The 22,900-nt window shown below is 33.8% G+C and overlaps 1 protein-coding gene across 2 annotated transcripts in view; it reads right to left on the bottom strand.

The window, feature by feature from the left end:
- The window catches only part of ana3 (anastral spindle 3), a 48,278-nt gene extending 25,695 nt beyond the window's left edge, over window positions 1–22,583 (bottom strand). For both annotated transcript variants that reach the window (XM_069847637.1, XM_069847638.1), the window contains exons 1-16: window positions 22,276–22,583; window positions 21,105–21,292; window positions 19,135–19,424; window positions 17,904–18,174; window positions 16,101–16,235; window positions 14,899–15,057; window positions 13,470–13,768; window positions 12,396–12,606; window positions 10,264–10,484; window positions 7,759–8,002; window positions 7,381–7,590; window positions 6,120–6,335; window positions 3,037–3,210; window positions 2,158–2,293; window positions 1,015–1,239; window positions 495–768 (exon numbers count right to left, since the gene is read on the bottom strand). In XM_069847637.1, coding sequence (XP_069703738.1) covers window positions 495–768; window positions 1,015–1,239; window positions 2,158–2,293; window positions 3,037–3,210; window positions 6,120–6,335; window positions 7,381–7,590; window positions 7,759–8,002; window positions 10,264–10,484; window positions 12,396–12,606; window positions 13,470–13,768; window positions 14,899–15,057; window positions 16,101–16,235; window positions 17,904–18,174; window positions 19,135–19,424; window positions 21,105–21,292; window positions 22,276–22,309 — 3,287 coding nt within the window. In that variant the 5' untranslated portion in view covers window positions 22,310–22,583. The remainder of the gene's footprint in view (window positions 1–494; window positions 769–1,014; window positions 1,240–2,157; window positions 2,294–3,036; window positions 3,211–6,119; window positions 6,336–7,380; window positions 7,591–7,758; window positions 8,003–10,263; window positions 10,485–12,395; window positions 12,607–13,469; window positions 13,769–14,898; window positions 15,058–16,100; window positions 16,236–17,903; window positions 18,175–19,134; window positions 19,425–21,104; window positions 21,293–22,275) is intronic.
- Window positions 22,584–22,900: the final 317 nt, after the last annotated feature.

The raw sequence follows: 22,900 nt of genomic DNA, 5'->3' as shown, positions 1-22,900 counted from the left end.
AGAAGAAATCTGATGAAATGAAAGTAACTAGGCTTGTGAAATTTGAACGTAATTAATAATTAATTAGTAATACCAGTATTAATATTAATATCAATACATAATTCAGTTGTGTTGCGTTGTGATTCCAATTCAATACTATATTCAGGTAAGTGTAATTAAATAAGATATGATATAACTTATAGACCTAGCCCTACTTGGTATGAAACATGCAAGTGGCTAAAGGACAGAAAAAACACACACACATGCATATGAACTTGAAAAAGGACTAGATCTTCAAATTGAGAATATCGTAAATTATACTTACAACCATGCAAAATAGAGGCAAAAGAAATAACCAAATCCGAAACCAAAATATCAGTACAGAAGCATCACACACATTTAATGGCTATTGCCAGTACTGGTTCTGTATATCTATGATCTAATGGAGTTATATGGATTTAACTTTTCACAAATAAAGAACGTATGCATACAAAAAAAGAAATAGTAATACTTACCCTGTTAAACTATTAAGGGGCTTCTTCACTGCACTGTGTGTGGTAGCATTTTGTACATCATAGAAACATAACTTAGCTCGGTGAGAAACAGCCGTTGCTTTCAAACAATCCAGATCCTCCTGTGAAAGTTTCAGCTCATTCGCAAATTCATATGACTGCTCTTCACTGGATGGTACTGAAGACCATTCCAGAACAACATCCAATCCACCAAACCATTCAACACTCCAACAAAGTCGAAGAAAGGAACAACAGTCTTCATACTTCTGTAGTTCTCCTGGAAGAAAGAAGGAGTAAAAGTGTAAAATGCAAGAAACATGCTAAATAAAATGGAATTACTAAAACTGGAATCCTTGGTATGCTTCATACTCCAAATAATACTTAAGAAAGTTCATAAGGCGGAAAAGAGCAGAGGGAATATTGGTGAATTCTGTGATTGTAATGAAGTCCTTGGGTAGAAAACTATAACTAGAAAAAGAAGTTTTACTGTATATTCTTACTTCATAATATGCGATGTACTTACTTTTGGGTGAATGCTCTGTATGAGGACTGCTACGCCAATGTGTGTGACACACAATAGGAAGCCTCATGTTCCGAGCAACCAGATCAGGTAGGGACAGACAATGCCATGGCAAACTGCTGTCAGCTGGTTCGGGAACAGACAGTATGTAGTCACTGTACAACAGCAAACACAGCAGCATTGAGGAGTCCGGTCGCAGACTTCTGTCTCCATTGTAGAGGTACACCGCTGCAATATGAAACAGTAAGATGTAATAATTAGAAATACAGATCAATGTAGACCAGGTTCGCAATGATTGCTTAGATATGCAAGATTCCACATAAAACAATAACGCAAAATCAACAAGTTTCTTAGTTTAAACGTTTGGGATATATCATACAAGCTTTAACAGTTTTTATGCTCGACCATGCCGAAATGTAGTAATTATACACCTGGTAGCAGTCCTTTAATGCATGTCATTAAAGTACACCTATTCATTAAAGTTCAGGTTTTCGATTATTCTCGGATATGCAATCGAAAGAAAACTATCGAAAGGTCATGGAGGCTGGAAATCCAATACTGTTGCAGAAGGTTATGTTCTGTTACTATAATAATTAGTGTTAATTGTAAATAATATTCAAATAAATTCAATTTGTCATCTCGTTTTTCAATGTCGAATTAAATTTCAAAGTTATATCAAGACTAATGTTTATCTTACTCTCTAGATTATATCAAGGTCGTCGACATTCGTTTCCTGGAAAAAATCAATACTTTCGCGTCTGCGCACATCTCACAATTCATGAGGTAGGCTATTGCACTCACTCACATAACAATAACATGAATACTTATGAATAATTTCAAGTTAGAAATATAATCGCACATAAAAAGTCGTATGAAACTTGCCTATAATGGTAATTAAGACGCTCGTATGAAAATTATGAAACTTGCTTGCGCTCGTTTCATAAACATCCTCGCGACTTAATTACTACCATTATAGGCTTGTTGCATAATGTACTATAATTTAATCATATAGGCACAAAAATTTGTTAGACTAAATTACTGGGAATGCAATTATAAGTTCCTATTTATCATAATGCATGCACACACACACACTGCAGTACCTTGGTCATAAAAATTAAATGTGTATAAAATAAATATTGAACTTACCTCTTAGAATGTATGACAAGAGACCAGCATGATGGGACATATCCTGTCGAAGTTTTGGATTATGCTGAACTAAAATTCTTAATATATGAATGCAAGGGATCACAGCATCTGGATACATTTTGAAATCTTTTTTCACCTACAACAATGAAATTACCGATTTTATTGTAATATGACTTCTGGATAGCAGAATGTACATATTTTTTCTTTTACATTTACATAACATACATACATTCTGCTGCGTTAGCACACTATGTGCTCATTACAAAGGGTACATGCCTGATGAGAATATTACTTAATTATAATAATAAATAGTAGAAAGTAACAGGATGCTACTGCATTTATCTTTCCTAAGAAAAGTTGCAAAACATGACATGATAAATCTTTTCATGGTGAAAGGTTCCAGACATAAACTATCTCCCATTTCGATGTCTGGGAGGAGATAATGGGAAAAAGACACATATAGGCGATATTAAGATAAGCTTATATGAATCGTATGCAGAGACTAAGAGAAAGACAGTAAATATGGAAGATTAGAGAATGCTGGGTTTGCAGTAAAGGATCTCCCTTGGGCAGACAACTATATATGTATAGTGCGTATACTAACTGGCTCTGCAGTGAACCAAGTGGCAGTATTCGACCCAGCAGCAATGTAAAGTTTGTATTGTGTAGCGCCTGGTTTGAACATGTAGGACTATTACAGATCCTCTCTCGCTCCCTCCCACTCTCTATCATTCAATGCAGCCAAGGTCATTGACTCTACCTGCACGATACCAACACAACTCCTTGAGTCGCCGCATTCTGCTTGCCACTTCTCCTGCGGAGCCAGTTAGTATACACATTGTATTAATAAATACAGAGTACACATATATGTATTTTTACCAGAGAATGATGCAATGTATCAAGGATTAAATTGACTCCGTCTAGCTGAAAGAATACGTCGTGCAGATTAATATCTTCCAGCATCACACTGATTTGAGTTAGTGCTGCCCTCCTAACAACGGGTTCTATTACTTTGGATTGTAACAGTTCCACCACCTGAGACAGACTGCTGACCTGAAACATCACGACAGCGTAACTAATTACACAGTGGGCAGTTAATTATTTGAAGGAAATTTGTATCAGATGAATATGTGAGAGTTGGCCGCAGGAACATTTGATAAGCTTTTGTAATTGTGAAGTGTTTACTAACTTACTTAAGACTTAGTGATGTTGGCAAATAAACTAATGGACTCAGTAACACACCATTTTTTTTACGAAGTTACCTTGCACTTATTTATGCGTGGTGACCATCTTTACACCATATATTTTGTCTGAAGAAGGTAATCATCACTGAGAGTTTCAAATAATGTATCATTATTCATTACTTTATGAGTATCACAAATGCCACTGTCACCATCACTAGCACTATCATCATCATTAACATTCTAACATGAATCTATGCTAGAAGATGACTTATTTCAGCTTGAATGCAGCTGTCCAAAAGCTTCTTTAAAAACCTTCCTCACTGTCTTCTTCCTTTCAGTTAATAATTTATCATTTGGTTTCGAATTCAAGTAGCCATCAAGTAGCTGTAACTGATTTGTAACTCCACTCATATTGGAAAACTGTGTAAGATATTTCAAGGCATTAATGGGACCCAATTCACTTCAATGGAATTAAACATGTCACTACAGCCATCCTCTAATAGATCAGTCGAACGCCAAGTTCGTGAAGTGAAGAACTTGTTGAGGCTCGTTATTGAGTCTTGGGAAGTTCGATTATCAATATTCTTGTTGAGATAACACACTACCACGAATGTCAATGGATCTACACCATCAAAACTGCTTATGAGAAGGAAACTACGCATAGCCTTGGATTAAATCAAACCAAAAGATTTCTATAATATGTCTGTTGTGAGGCACTCTTTTAATTCGGAGACTATGTTTACTCAAGAACATTCGACAGGAATCCTAACCCCTCACTCTGGAAAATGGCATTAGTGAAACCTTTACCTAAATCTAACACACCTTCTACAGTAAACCAATACAGACCGATATCAATTCTTCCCACTCTTTCAAAAGCATTAGAACATATTGTACATGGACAACTTATGAACTATCTCGACGAACACAAACTCCTTGATGACTATCAATCGGATTTTAGATATGGACACAGCACTTCTACAGCCCTACTTAAAGTGACTGAGAACATCCGTGAAGCTATGGATAGGGGTGAAGTAACGGCACTAACTCTTCTCGATTTCAGCAATGCCTTTGGTTCTGTTGATATCGACTTGCTTCTTGCAAAGATGAAGGCTTTGCACCTGTCAGACAATACCTTGAGCTGGATGGACTCCTACCTACGTGACCGCCAACAGTGTGTTTCACTTGATAATCAATTCTCCCAATGGAGATGCACAAAGGCGGGAGTGCCGCAGGGCTCCGTATTAGGACCACTACTTTTCTCTATCTACATTAATGACGTATCAAAGAACTTACAGTATTGCCGATATCACCTCTATGCCGACGACCTACAACTTTACATACATTCCAGACCCAATACGATCAATGAATCGATTGACAAGTTAAATTGTGACCTAGCCACTGTCTCCACTTGGGCGGCCAATTTCGGACTCGCACTTAATCCAAGTAAGACTCAAGCCATAATTATTGGACATAAGCGTTTAGTTAACTCCCTTAATAACAGTAATCTTTCAGTTGTTACCCTTAACAACACGCTAATCCCTTATTCATCTGTCGTAAAAAATCTTGGCTTCTTTTTTGATAATAATCTAAGTTGGAATTTTCAAGTTAAAGAAACGATAAAAAAAATCTGTTCCTCCATTCACTGTTTGAGTCGCTTGAGAAACTTCTTGCCCCAGCAACTAAAACTTACCCTAGTGCAAACCCTAGTAACGCCGCACTTCGATTATTGTGACGTTTTGTTAAGTGACCTAAGTTCTGAATTGTCAGTCAAGTTACAGCGAGCTCAGAATATGTGCGTCAGATACGTGTGCAACATCCGACGGTATGATCACATATCACCGTCCTTCGCAAGTCTCTCGTGGCTCCGACTTAAAGAACGTAGAACTTTACACTCTTTGTCTTTACTCTTTCGAATTCTGCACACTTCAACACCAAATTACCTTTCGTCTCGTTTCTCTTATCTATACTCTAACCACGACGTAAATACCAGATCACTTATCTGTGGCACGCTAAGTATACCTCTTCATAGAACATCTTGTTATTCATCATCTTTTACAATATCCACCTCGCGTCAATGGAATTCCTTGTCACAAAGTATTAGGGGCTGCAAGACAATAAACACCTTTAAGAACAGCTTAAAAGATAACCTTATTAGCATTTCACTCCAATCATACTGATTTAAACTATCACTGACTACAATGTTACTTTTTTCTTTAGAAATCATCCTGATTGTGCTGTATTTTAATTGTCTCGTAATAATCTCTTTCTATTATCTAATATCATTTGAAATATATTAACATTCTATGTATTTTAGCTTAATTCTGCTACACAGTTTATTTCAGTGTTTAATTAATAGTTCATAGTATTTTGTTGTTTAATTTGTAAATAACTTTTGTATACATGTAACTCTCATCTATATCAAATTGTTGGATTCTTTGTAAGTTCATGCAAATGTATATACACTTTTTGCTGGTTGAGTGCAAGAGGAGGCCTTACGGCCTTAACTCTGCCAGCTAAAATAAATCATTATTATTATTATTATTATTACATGGGAAACTGCAGTGATTTCTAAATGTATGGGAAACTATCTCTATGAAGTTATACTACAAAATGGTAATATTGAAAAACAGTATGTTGATCAGTTACTGAAACGTGTATGAACCATTTGAGAAGGGAGGAGTGTTACATCTCTGATCTGAGTATGTATCTCTGAGTTATGATATTCTGCCTTCTTTAGTTCGGATAAATGAGGAGGGCTACGGATTTTCATCTTTTTACCTGATAGAAATTCTTCTGCACTCTGTTAACACCAAGATCAATGGGATGATCCAGCAGACATACAGAGTTTAGTAAAACACCTCGCAGAGATGAGAAATCAGGAAGTTTTTCAAATGCTCTCTCCTCTCTGGTAAGGATCCACGTCAATCTTAATAATGCTTCCTCTCTCGTCAGAGCATCACTACAGAACAGTAGACGAAGATTCCCTTTCATTACCTGAATTGTTCAGAAAGGGAAAGGAATTTAAATTCTCTAACGAAATAAAACTTCTTACATTTAATGAGTTAAATAATATACAAAGATAGAATTATACTGCGAGTAAAATGTATTGGTTTATATTAACAAATAAAAAAATTTGCTCCAAGACTATCACAACTGAAAGATATATGTACGATACAACTCAATATAACTGCATATGTTGAGAAGAGGAAATATTACGATGTACTGAATTTACTTGCATAATAGACGCCATCACATAATGTATGCACCTCAATTTTTGACAGTAATAAGTCAGGGGAGGGGGGAAATCTCTGCATAATGTATACATTACATTTTCAATTACTACCAGTGGCAATATACAATCGTTATATTGGATGTACTTCTCATGTTTAAATTTTTAAAATAAAGAGTTAATTTATTATTATTGGTTATTTTTAAAATGCAAAAAATGGATTGTGATTGGTTCTTTTTAATAGTTTAAAAACTTTCAACGTGCTATGAGCAGCATTAATGTCTATTGTTATTTGTTGTAGTGTTGCTTGTTTCAGTTGTTTTCTGTGGTTATTATTGTGTTGCTTTATAGTGAATCCCAATAAGTGTAAATATACAAGTTACTCGGCAAATTTAAGCTAAAATTAATTAAATTTGCAGAAGTTCATGGAAATAGGACCACGATTCGAGAGTTTACAGTTTCTGAGTGTGTCCAATATATCAATGCTCTCGAAGTCCTACAATGGATCCTTTTCAATATTATTTTAATGTTCGATGTCGAAACCAGCTATGATTATCACTTGGGATGTCAGGTAGTTACGATTTTTTCGCCTAATTTTATTTTTTCGCATATAGTATCTATGCACGGTAGATTTTTAATCCAAAAATCATAGAAAAAGTGGGTCTATTACGTGAGTAAATATAGTACATAAGTAAGGGAATAAAATCGTAAGTCTAGTCCCTTTGTCTCTCTTATTCTCTCCCTCCCTTTCTCTCTCTCTCACTCACTCATTCACTCTCACAAGTATTGGTTCAAGTGTTTGTACTGTACCTCTATTCTGGGTAAATGAATAGATTGACTAGTTTCTGGATCAAATATTTTTATTACAGCTCGCCCGAAAGCAGTGGTTTTATCAGCATAACACTGCAGCAAAGGCAGTTCTGGAATTAACTGCTCCAGGAACTGTCGCCATACAGAGTCAGAAAGAAGAAATTTCCCTTTCAGGAGATGAATTAATATCTCTTCTGCATACTGCCTTATCTGGCAACATATAAAATACATTCATTTTCACATGTCCGAAATCGAACTAATTTTCATATACTGCATATGTGAATCACTCAGTTCATAATCATATATATGTGAATCACTCAGTATACTAATGTTAAAGATAAGAAAAAAATACAAAGCCTTTTAATTTTTAGCACCAACCTTCTTATCCAAACTACTAGCTCCGTGGCAAATAATTTCTTTCAGAACTGCTGAATTGTACAAGAAATTCAACTGTCTGGAGGTATCTACTGATAAACGTGGCTGTTCACGAACTCCGAGTATCGACACAACATAGCTATGGCAGCAACTGTACATTTCAAGTCTGATAGTAGGTTCGACATGAGACAGTAATTTCAGGATTACTTCAGTTACAACTTTCCAGTCATCTTCATTAAGTGATAACCTGAAAAGTGAAAACAAGACTACTAATAATGTAAATCTAAAACTGAGAAAATGCAATAAGAAAGAATTACATTTAATTCAATGAAACTCTATATTATATTGTAGTAACATGTACATACTGTACATTTTTATTGTTAAGTATTATTGTATTGTATAATCTATCTATAATATACAAAAATCTTGGGTGCAGAAACGAACTCATATTTCTGTGCCATTAAGTTGACTATGTGACAGGGTGTACAACAACCAATCACTGGTGCAAAGTTTATTTCCGAAAATAATAAAAAAATTACGTGTTGCAGTTGTTGTGTGTCTAGTTTCTGGCATGTTAGCTCCATATGACTTATGGGAGCCCTGCACAAAGAGAATTTAGGAAATTTCGACGTGCTTTACTGGGATGCTAGAAACAAAATCGTATAGAACACACAACGAACTACTGCAAAACAGCAACATCAATATGAGCATCATAATGAATATCTAAATTGTTTAATCATATTTTACATTTCTTCAGTATAATTCCAAATGGACATAGCTGTGTTTTTTCTGCTTTGACAGCTCCTTCATTTCATTTCTTAATTTTTCAGTTTCATCACTTTCAACTTTTCGTTCTGCATAGGAATTTTAAATGTTACATTTGTTCGGATCAAATTTCTGCACATTTAAAGGACGAAACTGAAATTCTTTCAATAATTTATCTGTAGTAATGTCACGAGAGGTCTGAGATTTATTAGGACTATTTCGTGAATAAAATAAAAATTTAAATAATATATCCCTAAAATTCGATCACAAAATGTTAATAATTGTATATTAACGAATACTTAACCTATTCAGACATTGTGAAGTTGAAATACTCGTAGATGAATATCGATTATTGCAATAAAGAAATTCGATGATATTATTAAGTAATGCCAATTGCGAAAAGCGAAATACAGGTTTAACAATGTTAATTACATGTACTGCACTTTTCTCTTATTATTATAACAAATACATTTTCATTATCTGCTGAAATCATAATTTAATTTAACAGTAACAGTGGGGACAGCTATATACCAATGCTTATGTATTCACAGCGAGACATGTTGCTACACAGTGAAGTCATCTCTGTATAGATAGGCCTAATTAAAACACGAATTTTATTACGCCATACGAAAGGCAGTTTGATCAAAGACATTATTACTATGCAAGGTCTTTGAGTTTGATATGCGATGATGTTACATAAATTTGAACGTCTATTAATTGTTTAATTTCAATACAAATGTTATAGGCTACAATTTTATAGGTTACGTTAGGCCTACCTGTGGAAGCAGGACCAATGTCAGCTGTGCCTTATTTCGACCGTTATTTACAATGAGTGCTACACGAAAGCATTTTTTATAGCTCGACAAACGCATTCTCGCTGTAGTGTGTAACGGAACTAACGCTGCATCTACACAGTTCAATATTGCAATCACGTATGCGTGCAATCTGGGAAGAATATTGAAAGAATCAAATTTAAACGGTACGTTCAATTAAGATGCATAAAGATTTTGTGCCTACATGGTGCGCTGTTTTGAATGTGGTCTTCACTGCGTAAATATATTAATTAATATTAAATATCAATCTTGCATTCATTGCTTTAAAGTTGAAAGAAAAGTTTAACCGTGTAGTTGCATCTTAATGTATGTATGCATCAATTTACGGGGAAACAGTTGGCGACAACGACTAAACAAAAGAAGGACCATGCGATAAATTGATAGCAATAAATCTAGCTGCAGAAATTATCGCAAAGTCTGACTGTGATTGGTTGGAATTCAAAATTTCAATACACTTCATTGGTCGAAAATGGAATGACGTCATATAAACGAAATAGTCATCATAATTAAATTGACTAAGCATATTGGGAATTCAATCAATGACATTCCCAAAACAATTTATGAAATGTTTCATATAAAACTATTTTTATCTCGAAGAGGAAGCAAAAACGAGCAAAATTGTATTAAAATTTTGTTTGAAATATCTCAAAGAATAACCCTTGAAATTAATGGCATTACTTACGGTTCACCCTATACCTTACACATTGGTAACAGCAACATTCATGTAAGCTCCTCAGCTCATTTCATGATGTATGAAGTTCAAATATTAACATTATAAGTCACTTTTCCATTCAACTCTTTGTCATGAAACATTTTACGAAACAACCCAAATCACGCAAGTGAAGTGGGTAAGCATTAGATACAAACATTTTAAGAAACAGAGGACTTGATAAACGTAATACATACTTACTGATGTAGTTTACTGACAGCTACTTCCACACTCAACTTTACAACATTCAAATTCCCATGAAATGGAAGGCTTGGTAACGACTCATTTAAAACGACGAAAGTTTCTTTTTCAAGCTTGTCATAATTCTTCAAAAATCTGACTGCAGATTTCATTGACGAATAAATAGTCATAGCATTCTCAAAATTTTCAATGAAGTCTTTTTCGGAAGGACTCTGAAATAACTGAAAAAAGCAAAGGAATTTGTTTTTCATTAATACATCTCATATACTATTTTAAAGAATCAGGCAAAATAAAGAAATCTATTCTGAATACAAAAGATAAATTATATGTACACAAGAACTCTTCTTGAGGTAAATATTTCTGTGACATTTAGCCACTTAATTACTGTAACCATTAGTTTCAGTATCAATCAATAGTAAATGTTGCAAGTAACGTCAGAAGAGTGTTGAATTATTTCAAGATAGGAAATAATGAGATAAGTACACGGTGTTAAATAGATTAATACGTACAATAATTAACCGAAGATGTAGGCAATTACAATTTATGAAAATGGCTGACTGAAGTGTTTATAATAACTCATTAAGTTTACAACTTCTTTACTGCATTAATATTTTAGGAAATTACCTGGCTGACTAGTTTCGAAGTGTTATCCTTCACTTTCCAAAGCCTAGTGAAGGTCAACCTGTTACATGTACTGATCCGTCATATGTTATTATAACAAATGAAACATTTCTTTTGAGACAGACACAGCCACTAAAAGTTATCGTAAGTTCATATTTAACAATGCTATTGACTCGACAACAAACATACTAACACAAAATGCACTTGCGTGTATACACAAGGGAAGGTTATATTTTCAAACACATTATTACTATAGTATCTAACGAAGTTCTCGATATATGAATAGTTAGCATTCATATATAACGTCTGCAGATCTGACAAGTTATCATGGACTGGATAACTATATACATACAGAAAAAAAAGTGATGTTCACTAATGAAATAAGCTGTGATTTTTCAAAATTTCGACTATCAGTTCAAAGTATTAGTAGGCTAGTAGTATTATTATTTTATTAGCTTACTGTTTATTTATCTATTTCTTTTTAAGTAAAGATGACATAAATTTAACTTAGAGCATTAAGAGTGAATATCTATTAGGATGAGTTACAATTTTAACAAGTTTCCGTAGTTCTTGTTCTCAATATTTCCTACTACATACAGTGTCTAAGGCAGTATTTCTGAAATTTCATTTTCCAAAGGTCACTCACTCAAGGAAATGCTAGTATATACTTAATGTATAACAGAAATGTTACAGTGACAAAGAATCAGTTTTTCTCCCCTAAGCACTTCCACTGCAGATATTATAATATTTTTTTAATAAGCTCATAAATGTTCAATACCATATTTACTTGCGACATTTGTTATTTTCTGTAACATTCTTTCTATAAAGAAAAAAACCTGGTGAGAGACAAATGTGTGTTGATTTTCACAAGATAGAGAGAAGTTTATGTTTTAAACAAGAAAATGAATGCAATTTTTAATTTAAATTTTCTTTAATTTGATACCCTTATCTTCTAAAATTACTTTTTGTCGCTGTGATCGTCATCATTCCAATAATCAACAAAATCAATGCTGCCTTGCCACATTAATGGTTCTCTGACCCACCCAGGACATTCTGGCTATTCCAATCTTTTCAATCAAACAATTCAACAAACAAATAATTTCAATTGATAACTTTTGAACAATTTCACTTGAAGTCAAGTTTGTGCGGTCAGAAGGTCATTCATTCAGTATAAACTTGTCAGATATGATCTTTGAAAAATATGTTGATAGAAATGTCCTGAGTTCACGATATGGAAGTCAGACTGTCAGGACTCATAGCTGACGTGGCATTCAATACTCCAGTGTCTACTGGTTGTAAAAGCAGTCAAGCTTAAAAATCAAAATTTGAAACTTTAACTCTGAAGATCTACTGGGTTAAATTATGTGAGGGAGAAATTTAAGGGATTAAATACGTTAGTTCAATTAATTTGAAAACATCGTCAAATAAAAAAATACATATAAATAGTAAGGTAATATTGTAAAAGTCTTTCATAAAGTAAATAATACAAATAAATTACAGTAACACAATACCTTAACATATTGCACAATGTCTTTATGCAAAGTTGGAAAAAACGTAATAACAGAAAAATCCGTCAAACTTCGAGTCAGAGCACTTTTCAACTTCCGATTTAAAATACTGTCTCCAACAGAAAAAGGTATAGTAACCATCAACAAATTATGTGTTAATGCCAATAATTGGAGGTAAGTTAGCCGACTAGCTCCATTATTCACACCAGCAGACCTGTAGGAATAAAAATAGTTATCTTTTACAAACCCTTTTATGTGGAAAGCTTGAGCAAGGTATAAAACTGTCAAGCTAGTTATACTAAGAATTAAATTACTTTTTCACCGAAACAAAGTTTCTTGGATGTTATTTCATAAAGTCTCAGTTTTACTGATTTACATGTGTGCATGCCACATAAGCCATAGTTGGTAGTAAGACACAATTACAATGGTACATTCACTTAACCTTTTGGCTTCTATCATTAACTTTAGTCGACAGTATCTGTACCGTTCAAAAAATCGAAACTTGACTTTAATAGCTGTACACATGCATTAAAATGGTATATATGACATTAAGGGTGGTATTCATAGACATTTCGCAGCATGTGCTACGAGCGTACTAAGCTAGCCCCGGCTATCCACTGGTTACTTGTACAGAATTCAAATCATATCCTATCGCTAACACTGGTTTAGGAATACGAAAAACGCTGATCATCCACCGGAAGCCCATGCTAAAATATCTATGAATACGGCCCTTTAAAGTATACTCAGCTATATCTGAAACAGATTTACTTGAGGTAAAACTTTTCCCTCCTTTTATTCTATCAGCATGGAAGTAGCGCTAATTCATGAGTATTAACAGAGAGAAAGATATTCATATCTAATGAACTAACATGAGCTAAATATAGACTGAAAGAGAAACAGGAAGAGAGGAAAAAGAAACCAATATACATAAAAATTAATAAAAACCTGCAGCTTATTCACATAGGTTTGACTTAAGTGCCAAGAATAAAGAAACAAAATAATCAAATAATCCTTTCTTCAGTAATATGACTTGTAATAAATCTTGGCAATTCTTGCGACAACGAATTCAGTAAGTACCTGAGTTCATCAAGTATTCCCCCCACCACCATCAAGACTTGTTTCAGGTGATCTGCAGCCTCCTGTGCTACAGGGTCAGATGAGAACCAAAAACTAGGCTTCATACACATTGCAAGCAATGTGACGAGCTCTGCACCCAGCAGTGAACAAAGATTCACATTATTCTGTCTATTAGACTTGAAGTGGGGCAGAGAATGGAACAAACACAGCACACAGTACTGCGGCAGACTGAGCTGCTGCAGTTGCAGAAGCACCGAATCTTCCGTGTCTTCACTTGAGAAGTCCCCTTCACTAGATACCTGAAAACACATGAATTAAAAATCCATGTTACACAGTATCAATTGTACAAATATAGAGAAAATCTTATTTGCAGTTTGCACGAAGTTACAGTCAAATAAGTTATCCTTTATTTAAGAGGTCCGAAAGCATTTCATCAAATTTAAATTGATTAAAACGTGTGGCCCATCATGCACCACAGGAGATTGTCTGGAAATTTTGTTTAGTGAATATGATTTCTATTCACAAACTATTATCCATCAATGCTTAATCAATGATTTAATAACTCAATTTTTTCTCCTTTTGATTTTATACTATTACTTTCATCTAAGCCCTCACAAGTTTTAGAGCTACCTCTGCAGAAAATGAATATCTTTTCAATAGGTGAACAAATGGAGTTGATTCCTCGGACTTTTATTTATAGAAAGTATTTCATTAAGCAATCATTTCTAAGGTTTGAAAAATGTTAATGTAGTTAATAGTGTCTGCCTGCAGTGCTGCAAATAGTTTGAATATCTTTCCGAAAATTGTATAGACATGTTTGCAAGTGAACGATCAGGCTTTCAAGTAATGTTTATCAACTTTCAATTGTTCGTGTAATGTATCTGTAAGATTCATATACAGCTCTGATGTATTTGTAGAATGTATCTGACCCAACTTACTCCAATCCAACAAAAGTAATCTTGTAAGTGGAAAATAAAAAACTTATGAATTCCACTTAGAAAATAAGTTGTAGATGTTGTGTATATTTTTGGGAAACGAGAATCAGATGTAGTATAGTACATTTTAGCTGTATTATTTACTTGTACACACTATATTTGTGCAAATATTTCTCACAATTTTAGTATTCTGAAATAAAATATTTCATTTTTATAGAAAACTGTTCGTGATTAGAAAAATTGAAACATGTATGAATTATTTAAGATAAAATGTAGTTAAAATCAGTGACTTTCACTCAAAACCCTGATAACTTCAATTTTTCTTTTTATATGATATTGATCAACTACAGTAGTTAATGTTTAGAAATTACATGCTGCAGGCTCCTTTCAGACTTCAAATGCTAAGAATGAGATCAATTATTATTACAATGTCATAAAAGTATCCAATGTATTACTGGTAGGCTACTGTGAGAAAAAAATAAATCTAAACTTACATTTTGTTGATACTCTTGATATTCTGTTGAATCTTGGATATTCTCTGCACTATTCGTTTTGAAATGGTCTGGATAAGTTTGTTCAGTTTCTGAAGCAGCTGAAGATTGACGCGATGTACAAACAGAATTTGAAAAGTTGGAATCAATTTTTTTACAAGTCTGCAAAATAATAATAATAATAATAATAATAATAATAATAATAATAATAATAATAATAATGTATATATAATACAGTCAAATCTCTGTATAACGATTATCACTATAACAATAAACCTTTCTATTGCGATTGAAAATACAGTTCCCGGCATAAGATGTATTCCTTCAATGTAAAAATTCTTCCAATATAATGATATCCTCTATTGCACTATTGAACGATACACTTTAATGGTTCCCAGTGTAGTATTTTCTCTCTCTACCATGATAATACCAGGTAAAATGAAATGTTTGTCACTAGGCGATACAGTAAAGTACATCATCTTACTTGATGGGGAATTTCAGTTTAATTGATCACTGTGCATTTACTTTGGTCATTCTTTCTTCTTCTGGACCTGATGGGACAAGTCACTTCAATACTATAACTTCTGGAGAGGCAATAACAGTGTGTGAATCACTTCAACAGTTCCTACCTAGTGTTAGTGTTGTTCCAGAAGACTACAATGTTTAGTGTATTTGGATTTAATATTTGAGAATGAGAATATTCTGCTAAAGGTAACAAAGAACATGTGTTACAACACAGATTTCTAAATTAGTTTCCAGTGCAATTTATTAATTAACTGTTTTCAAGACACTTAATAAAATTTTGGTGTTAAGTACGCAGTAATTCCACCTTATCCACATAACCTGTATCTGTGGCTACTTTTTTCTTAAGTACTTCAGCACCTACCATCTTGATATGAAGAATTTTATAGAAAATATAGAATTCAATCGTACCCTGCATTCATAGAATACGATAACATCAATTACCAATACTGTCCTTAGTGGTATTACCCCCATTATTTACTACATGCTACAGTACAACCCACCAAAGGGATATTTATAGGCTTTACTATTATCTGCGATTTCGTATATCCATGGGAGATTACTGTACATGAATTTTGTCAATTAATTTAAAGAAAAAATCTATAATATACAACAGTACGGTTCAGCATATTATTTCAAGCAGTACTGAATCTATTTAAGGAAAATGCTAGTCACTTTCTTACCTCCTGTTTAAGATTGGCAATACCAGGATCACTGTAATAGCGAATTCTGGCTCTTAAAGCTGTTGACAGTTTCCACAAACAATTAAGTACTGCCTCAGATACTCTTTTATCGCTGTCAAGTAAATCAAGAAATACCTACAAAAAGAAAAGTATACAATCTTTCAGTCAAAATCTATACTTCAATCTACTTTCAACATATTAGTTACGAATTAAATAAATTAATCCTTTTCAGAATGTGTAACTCAGTGCTTTTAAAACATCCAAAATCAAATGGTTCTAAAATTATGGGGAAGTGCTCAATTTATTAAATATCTGCATTCATAGGCATAATGTGGAGAGGGAGCAGGACAGGAATAAGTGATCTCCCACTTGTGTATTTTTTTTGCAACGTTTTCACTTTAATGGTTACAATTATTTTCCACAATCACATTCATTACTCCACTTATTATTTCCACAACACTTCCATTTTCTGATCCAATGGTAGATTAAAAAAATGTATGTAACAGTGATGCATTAACTTTTACAGACGATTTATATTAATCACATCATAATTTAGAATAAAATCATCCACAATTATTCGAAATATAGAACGAAATTCGGTGCACAATAAAAGAATTTTCCCACAAAACATACAAAAGAAAAATTGTGCGCTAAACATGCTATTAGTATTTGCACTGCAGTTTTTTTTTCCTGTCCTGATTTAAATTCACTGATTCCTTGAGGGCTACATTTAATGCAGACAAATACGCACCGACTTTATATATGCATACAATCATGACATTAAACAAGGCATGATGCACACCTGAGCTTTACAGAGATGCAGAACGGTTAAGGGGAAAGTTACACTGAGGGTTGCATAGTGACTACAGAGTGAGTCGCAAATCACCAAATGGAATCCATGGTCTAGTGGTTACTATGCTTGTCTTCGCAACACACAGTATTGTAGTTCCAGTAACAGCCAAGAACAATGGACTTATAGAGGAAAAAATCCCAAATGTGTCAATAAAGCATGCACTACGTTTACTACATTTAAACCCTGATCACATAATATATCAGACTGGCCATTTCCATGTTATGAAATGCAACATATAAAAGAGAACAACCACTAGGATCTCCATTATCGAAAAAGAATTTTTTGTTAACGACCACTAGATGGAGGTACAGCTGCCAGCTATTACTCCATGCAATTCCATCAGGGTTATAACGTGACTACTTTTGCAGTTACTAGATGGCAGCATAGAGAAACTGATAAAAGTTGTCTTGAAAGTGCATTAGGCTGATCAATCTGTTATATGTGACCAGGGATTTAAGGGAGTTTTTTCTGTGTCCAAGTCCGCCAATATTCTATTTTCAACCCTTGATATAGTCACCACAATAACTGTGGAGGCTTGTGGTAGAGATGAAAAATCTCACAGACAAAATTGAAAACAGTTACAAATTAAATCAAGTTAAATGAATGAGAGATGTGCTGTCACTAGCTTGGCACTGGAAACCAACCAGCATCTAAATTCATGGACGTTACATTACGCTAAATTATTTATTTCAATATGTTTTATTCTTTTCTCTTCCTCCTCTCAATTATTTCGTCATTCTTCTACTTTCAGACTATCTAAAAGTTTTCAGTCCATAAGCATAGTATGAAAATTAAACAATATCAAAATGACAAATTCTCATTACATATTTTATGTAAAACGAAACAACTTAGTTCCTCGCCTTATCAGTTACAAGTGGTGCTGTAACAGTAGCCTATAGAAAATAACAAACATAAATTATATTAATAAAGATGAAAAACTAGTTCCTCACCTTCAAAATTGCAGGCCTCTGTAAAAATACTTCTGCAGGAAAATCCTGCAACATAACATCTGTGAAAAATTGGCAGGTGTGGAGAACAAGTGGCAGATCCGTTGTGTTGGTGAGAGACTCCTCCACAGCCAACAACACATGACGATCCGTTGCCACAAGTGGTTGCCAAGGGAGGATCAGAAAATGGAAGCAACTTTCTTCTGTTGAGCCAGCTCTCTCATCTTCGCCAGTAAAGTAGCCATGACAGAGTTGATGAGGAACTTCAGTTGGACTTAAAAAACAATTAAATAGCACAGAACTAGTGTGTATCCTCATACTATGAATGAGATTACAAATTAACAATCATTCAGTTATAATGCTGTATGGGTCAATAGATTTGTAGGCATAAGGATGTTTTTGTTCTGCCTTTTTAAACACGAATTTAAATAATGCAGTATAGGTCAAATCTTCCTGAAAACTTCTATCAGGTAAAACACGAGGTTTGTCACTGCCTTGAGTGTCTCGTATGACAGCTCATGGGGTGCAGATCTAATTTGAAGTTCAACTACGAAATAATTAAGAAAAATCGGTGTAATAAACATGACACTTCATTTTACATTTTGTATGCATTGCAACAGTTTAGCTCTTTGTCATATTATCAATGGCATTTCTGCTTGTAATTACTTTCTTGAACTATCATTTATAATGCAAATAATGGGATAAAACTTCACTTTCTGCACTGCACACAAGACTTCATTGTAATCCCAAAAAGAAAACTGTATTTTTTTTAGTGGGATTATTTTACAATGCTGTATCAACATCTAGGTTATTTAGCATCTGAATGAAATGATGGTGATAATGCAAATGAAATGAGTCCGGGGTCCAACACTGATAATTACTCAACATTTGTTCATATTGGATTGAGGGAAAACACCGGAAAGAACCTCAACCAGGTAACTTGTCCCGACCGGGATTCGAACCCGGGCCACCTGGTTTCGCAGTCAGACGCACTAACCATTATTCCACAGGAGTGGACTATGGCAGCAGCAGCAGCAGCAGCAGCAGCAGCAGCAGCAGTAGTAGTAGTAGTAGTAGTAGTAGTAATAGTAGTAGTAGTAGTAGTAGTAGCAGTAGTAGCAGCAGTTTCAGTAGTAGCAGCAGTTTCAGTAGTAGCAGCAGCAGTAATAGCAGCAGCAGTAGTAGTAGCAGCAGCAGGAGCAGTAGGAGTAATAGTAAATTTCAATAGACATACCTTGATTGCAAATCATTCGACACTTTTTGTCCTTGAACTTCACCCTCTAGAGGAGTGGCTGTTGTTCCCACACTTCTTTGGGTAGGTTCACTTTCATCTGCCCAGTAGATATTCTCTTGTTCTTGTTGTATCTCAGTGAGCCCTGACTTTACATTGACTGAATTGAACGAATTTAAAATTTCATCAATTAAATTAAGAAGGTTAGGTTCCACTTTTGTACGAATTTCATAAAGTTTTGTTCGTCCTCCACAAGTCCTTATTTGTTCACATATCTTTCCGTCCACATCAGCCTAGCGAAGCAAAGAACCAATAACATTTGGTCAACATTTAAACTGATAAGGTTTACACGTAAAGAGTATACTTTTCCATCATACTGATAGTTCTTAATAAGTTTCGCTGGTGAAAAATATTTAAGAGTGTGAGCATTACACACGTTCACATTAAATAATACAGTTGTCTGTCTGCTAACATCTCCAGATAAGATCAAACGGTACTTTCCTTGACACTGCCAGTCTGACAATGTTGAATTTAATTTCTGAGGTGAGGATAAACGAAGAATTAAATTTATTGTCTATGATGATGGCATGAAAGAAAGAACAATGACTAGCAAAGTTTAATTTTCATAAAGGTAAGAATTACTAAAATTGTTCTATTTAGAGTATTCTCTACTTGCTCTCCTTATCTTCATACTTGTTAATTGGGAATAAGATGACCCAAAGCACCTCGAAACATATTATAGTAAGAGTTTTTAATTCTTCACTCTTTTCCATATAAAATAAATACTTACTTTATAAATAGCCATTCTTTTATAACTCACACCTCTGAGTAAAAAAATTAAAATGCATAGGCTATTTGTACGTACATTTTTTTAATTTTAATAATATAAATTATTTTCCCCTTCATTCGTGCATATTACTATTGTTGTCTCTATATTCAAACAATAATTTATTAATAATCATGTAAAATTAAATTATTTATGTTACTTGCCATATTCATTAAATATCTAGTCTATGGCACAACTGTTAGAGCAAAGACATGTTTTAAATCCTAAAAAATAATTTTATTCGAAACCAAATTAATGAATAAAGTCTAGATATTAAACTATTTTGTAGGAGAAAATGAAATCGTATTTAGTCCAAAATAGTAACAGTGTTTGGCCAAAATACTAATAAATGCAAAGAAGAGAATTTAAAATTCTGTCACATTTGTTATACTCTCATAAATGAAAACAGCGGTAATATAAAAAGAACATTTTATTACGAAAATTTGCAGATACGTAAATAAATCTTTAAGTTAAGTTTCAGCTTTCAAATAATTCTTTGGAGAAAAAAACCGCGCGCAAACACACACACCCTCCCCTCCCCACCCCCCGTGCGCGCGAGAATTACTTTAATATAAAAGCTGTACATATTTATTCTAGTCTAGCAATAGAAGTGTTAAATCAGCTCATGTCCAAACCTTTTTCCAAACTATATACCTACTTTGTAAGATTTCCACAGCATATAAACACAGAATATTAACTTCCCATGCTATCTGTAAGATTGCACTATTAAAGCTTGAATAAAAGATTATCTAAAAACATGAGATGTCTCCAGTCTTAAGTAGATAGTGCTCGCTCAACTGGGAAAGTGTGTGAAGTGCACAAATTCATCTCACATGTCACGTGACAACATAGGCATTCACAAATGATAACTCAACTACTCTCCCTAAGTATGATACTGTTTCTTAAAGCAACATTCCAAATAAGTTTTCATACCCTTATAATTAATATGGGGAGCTTTTTCATCTGCTGTAGAATTGTAATTTTGCACTTACACAGTTTGAGGAAAGATTTTGACATGAGATCATTATGAATTCCCTTGTGTCATGGCTAGAAATGACATCAGTCGTCTATATAAGACTATAATTTAGCAGTCTTAAAGGATTAATATAAAAATCTTCAGTTTCAAATCGTATTTTAGGTACTTCACCTTCAACAACCGCAGGATAAGATTTAATACTTTCTCTTTTTCAGGTGGATTATCAAAATTGAACCAGTCAAATAGTTTCACAACCAAATCATTATGATTTGAAAGTTCTTTCTCACAAATAAATCCACAATCCAGTTTGGAAAGAATATTGTTCAAAGCTCGAACTCTAATTTCTTCTAATTTGTGTCCTGTAACAGAAAGAACAAATTGTTGTAGATTAGTTCAGTTGCAATATTACTTCACCTAGGCCCTACCGGTTCTTTATGCATAATATAGGTAGGTCTTACTGTATTACACAGCATGGAAGTAAAGGGTTTCAGAAGATTGCATTCTGGTGAAATTATGTAAAACACATATTTACGTGAAGTTCCTTCGTCATAACAGAGAAAAATCTACTAGACATAACCTTTATATTGTAAATTCCAACATTTGTTTCATTGTGCATTTAGTCACTAACCTCTATTCTACAGAAATTTAAGTTATATGAAACTACTGGATAAGTCATCTTTCAGATTAAGTTAGTCGGTAAACGTCGAACTAAGCTTTAAACTACAGGTACTAAATGATCTGCTGCAATCTAACCTGACATATTACTTCATGTCTACATGCTTAAAAAATTAACTGCATGGCTAATGGATGTAAGACACAAATGATTACCTACAAATGTCAATCGCTAGTTACTGTGTAATGGACTACTCCTGTACCAGAATGGTTTGCTATATGATGGTATGAGCAAATCTATATCTAAGGCCACAGTAATGTGAGATGTTAATTATTTTAACTTTAGTATGATCGCTTAATAAACTTTACATTACTTTGTCGCAATCTGCTCTTTTTAATATTTTAAGATAACTGTTGTCAGTGAGATATCCGTATAACTTACTGAAATTTTTCCAAATAATCCCCTCAACTAACCCACTAACCTGGTCACATACCTCGACTTAATGTAACTTAGCTATCCCCTCATTTAACCCATCTAACCTATAAAGAACGTATGTGACAAGGTTAGTGGGTTAGTTCAAGGGATTATTTAAGTGATATGATATCATACATTTTCATCGTATCTTTAAAATCACCCAGATTTCCTCAAAAGGAGAGAAATACAATAAAGAAAAATTATATACTTTACTACCGATATTATAACAGAGTACTATTAAAATTAAATACACACCTAATTTTTGTATATGTAGGCCTATTGATGACATGACAGAACTAATTACTGATTCATTCGTTGTCAAAATGACATTAGACTAGAATAAATAAAGTGAATGATATTGCTTCAAAATTACAAAAACTGTCAACTTTTCACATCAATCTGCATCGCATCCACTGTCAATACACATCGACAATACAAAGTCAGCCTCAATTTCTGGTATTCCCAATTACACAAACTCTTCCGTTAATTTCACATATTTTTACTACATGTCATATCATACATTTCACTAATTAAACGTACAAAACATATGCCCACGGACGGAACCGCCATTCTTTATATTGATACATTGATACCAATTCCCACATCAGTGTTGCCAACACACAAATTATATCCCCGTCAGTCTATAATACTTGGAAATCCATCAGAATCCGTCAAAAATTAAAAAAAAAACTACAGTAGCCTGCAAAATAATCCGAACAACGTAATTACTTATGCAAAAACACTCAAACGGGATAAAAAAAAAGGATCTAAGACATACCTCAGTAATCTATGTGGCCTCCCTTGTTCCTAATAACAGCTCTGAGACGATTTGGCATGGATTCCACTAATTTCCCACAAATATTATTCATTTCTTCATCGC

The sequence above is a fragment of the Periplaneta americana genome, chromosome 15, assembly GCF_040183065.1.
Source record: "Periplaneta americana isolate PAMFEO1 chromosome 15, P.americana_PAMFEO1_priV1, whole genome shotgun sequence".
NCBI lineage: Eukaryota > Metazoa > Arthropoda > Insecta > Blattodea > Blattidae > Periplaneta > Periplaneta americana.
This window is presented reverse-complemented; position numbering and strand designations above follow the sequence as displayed.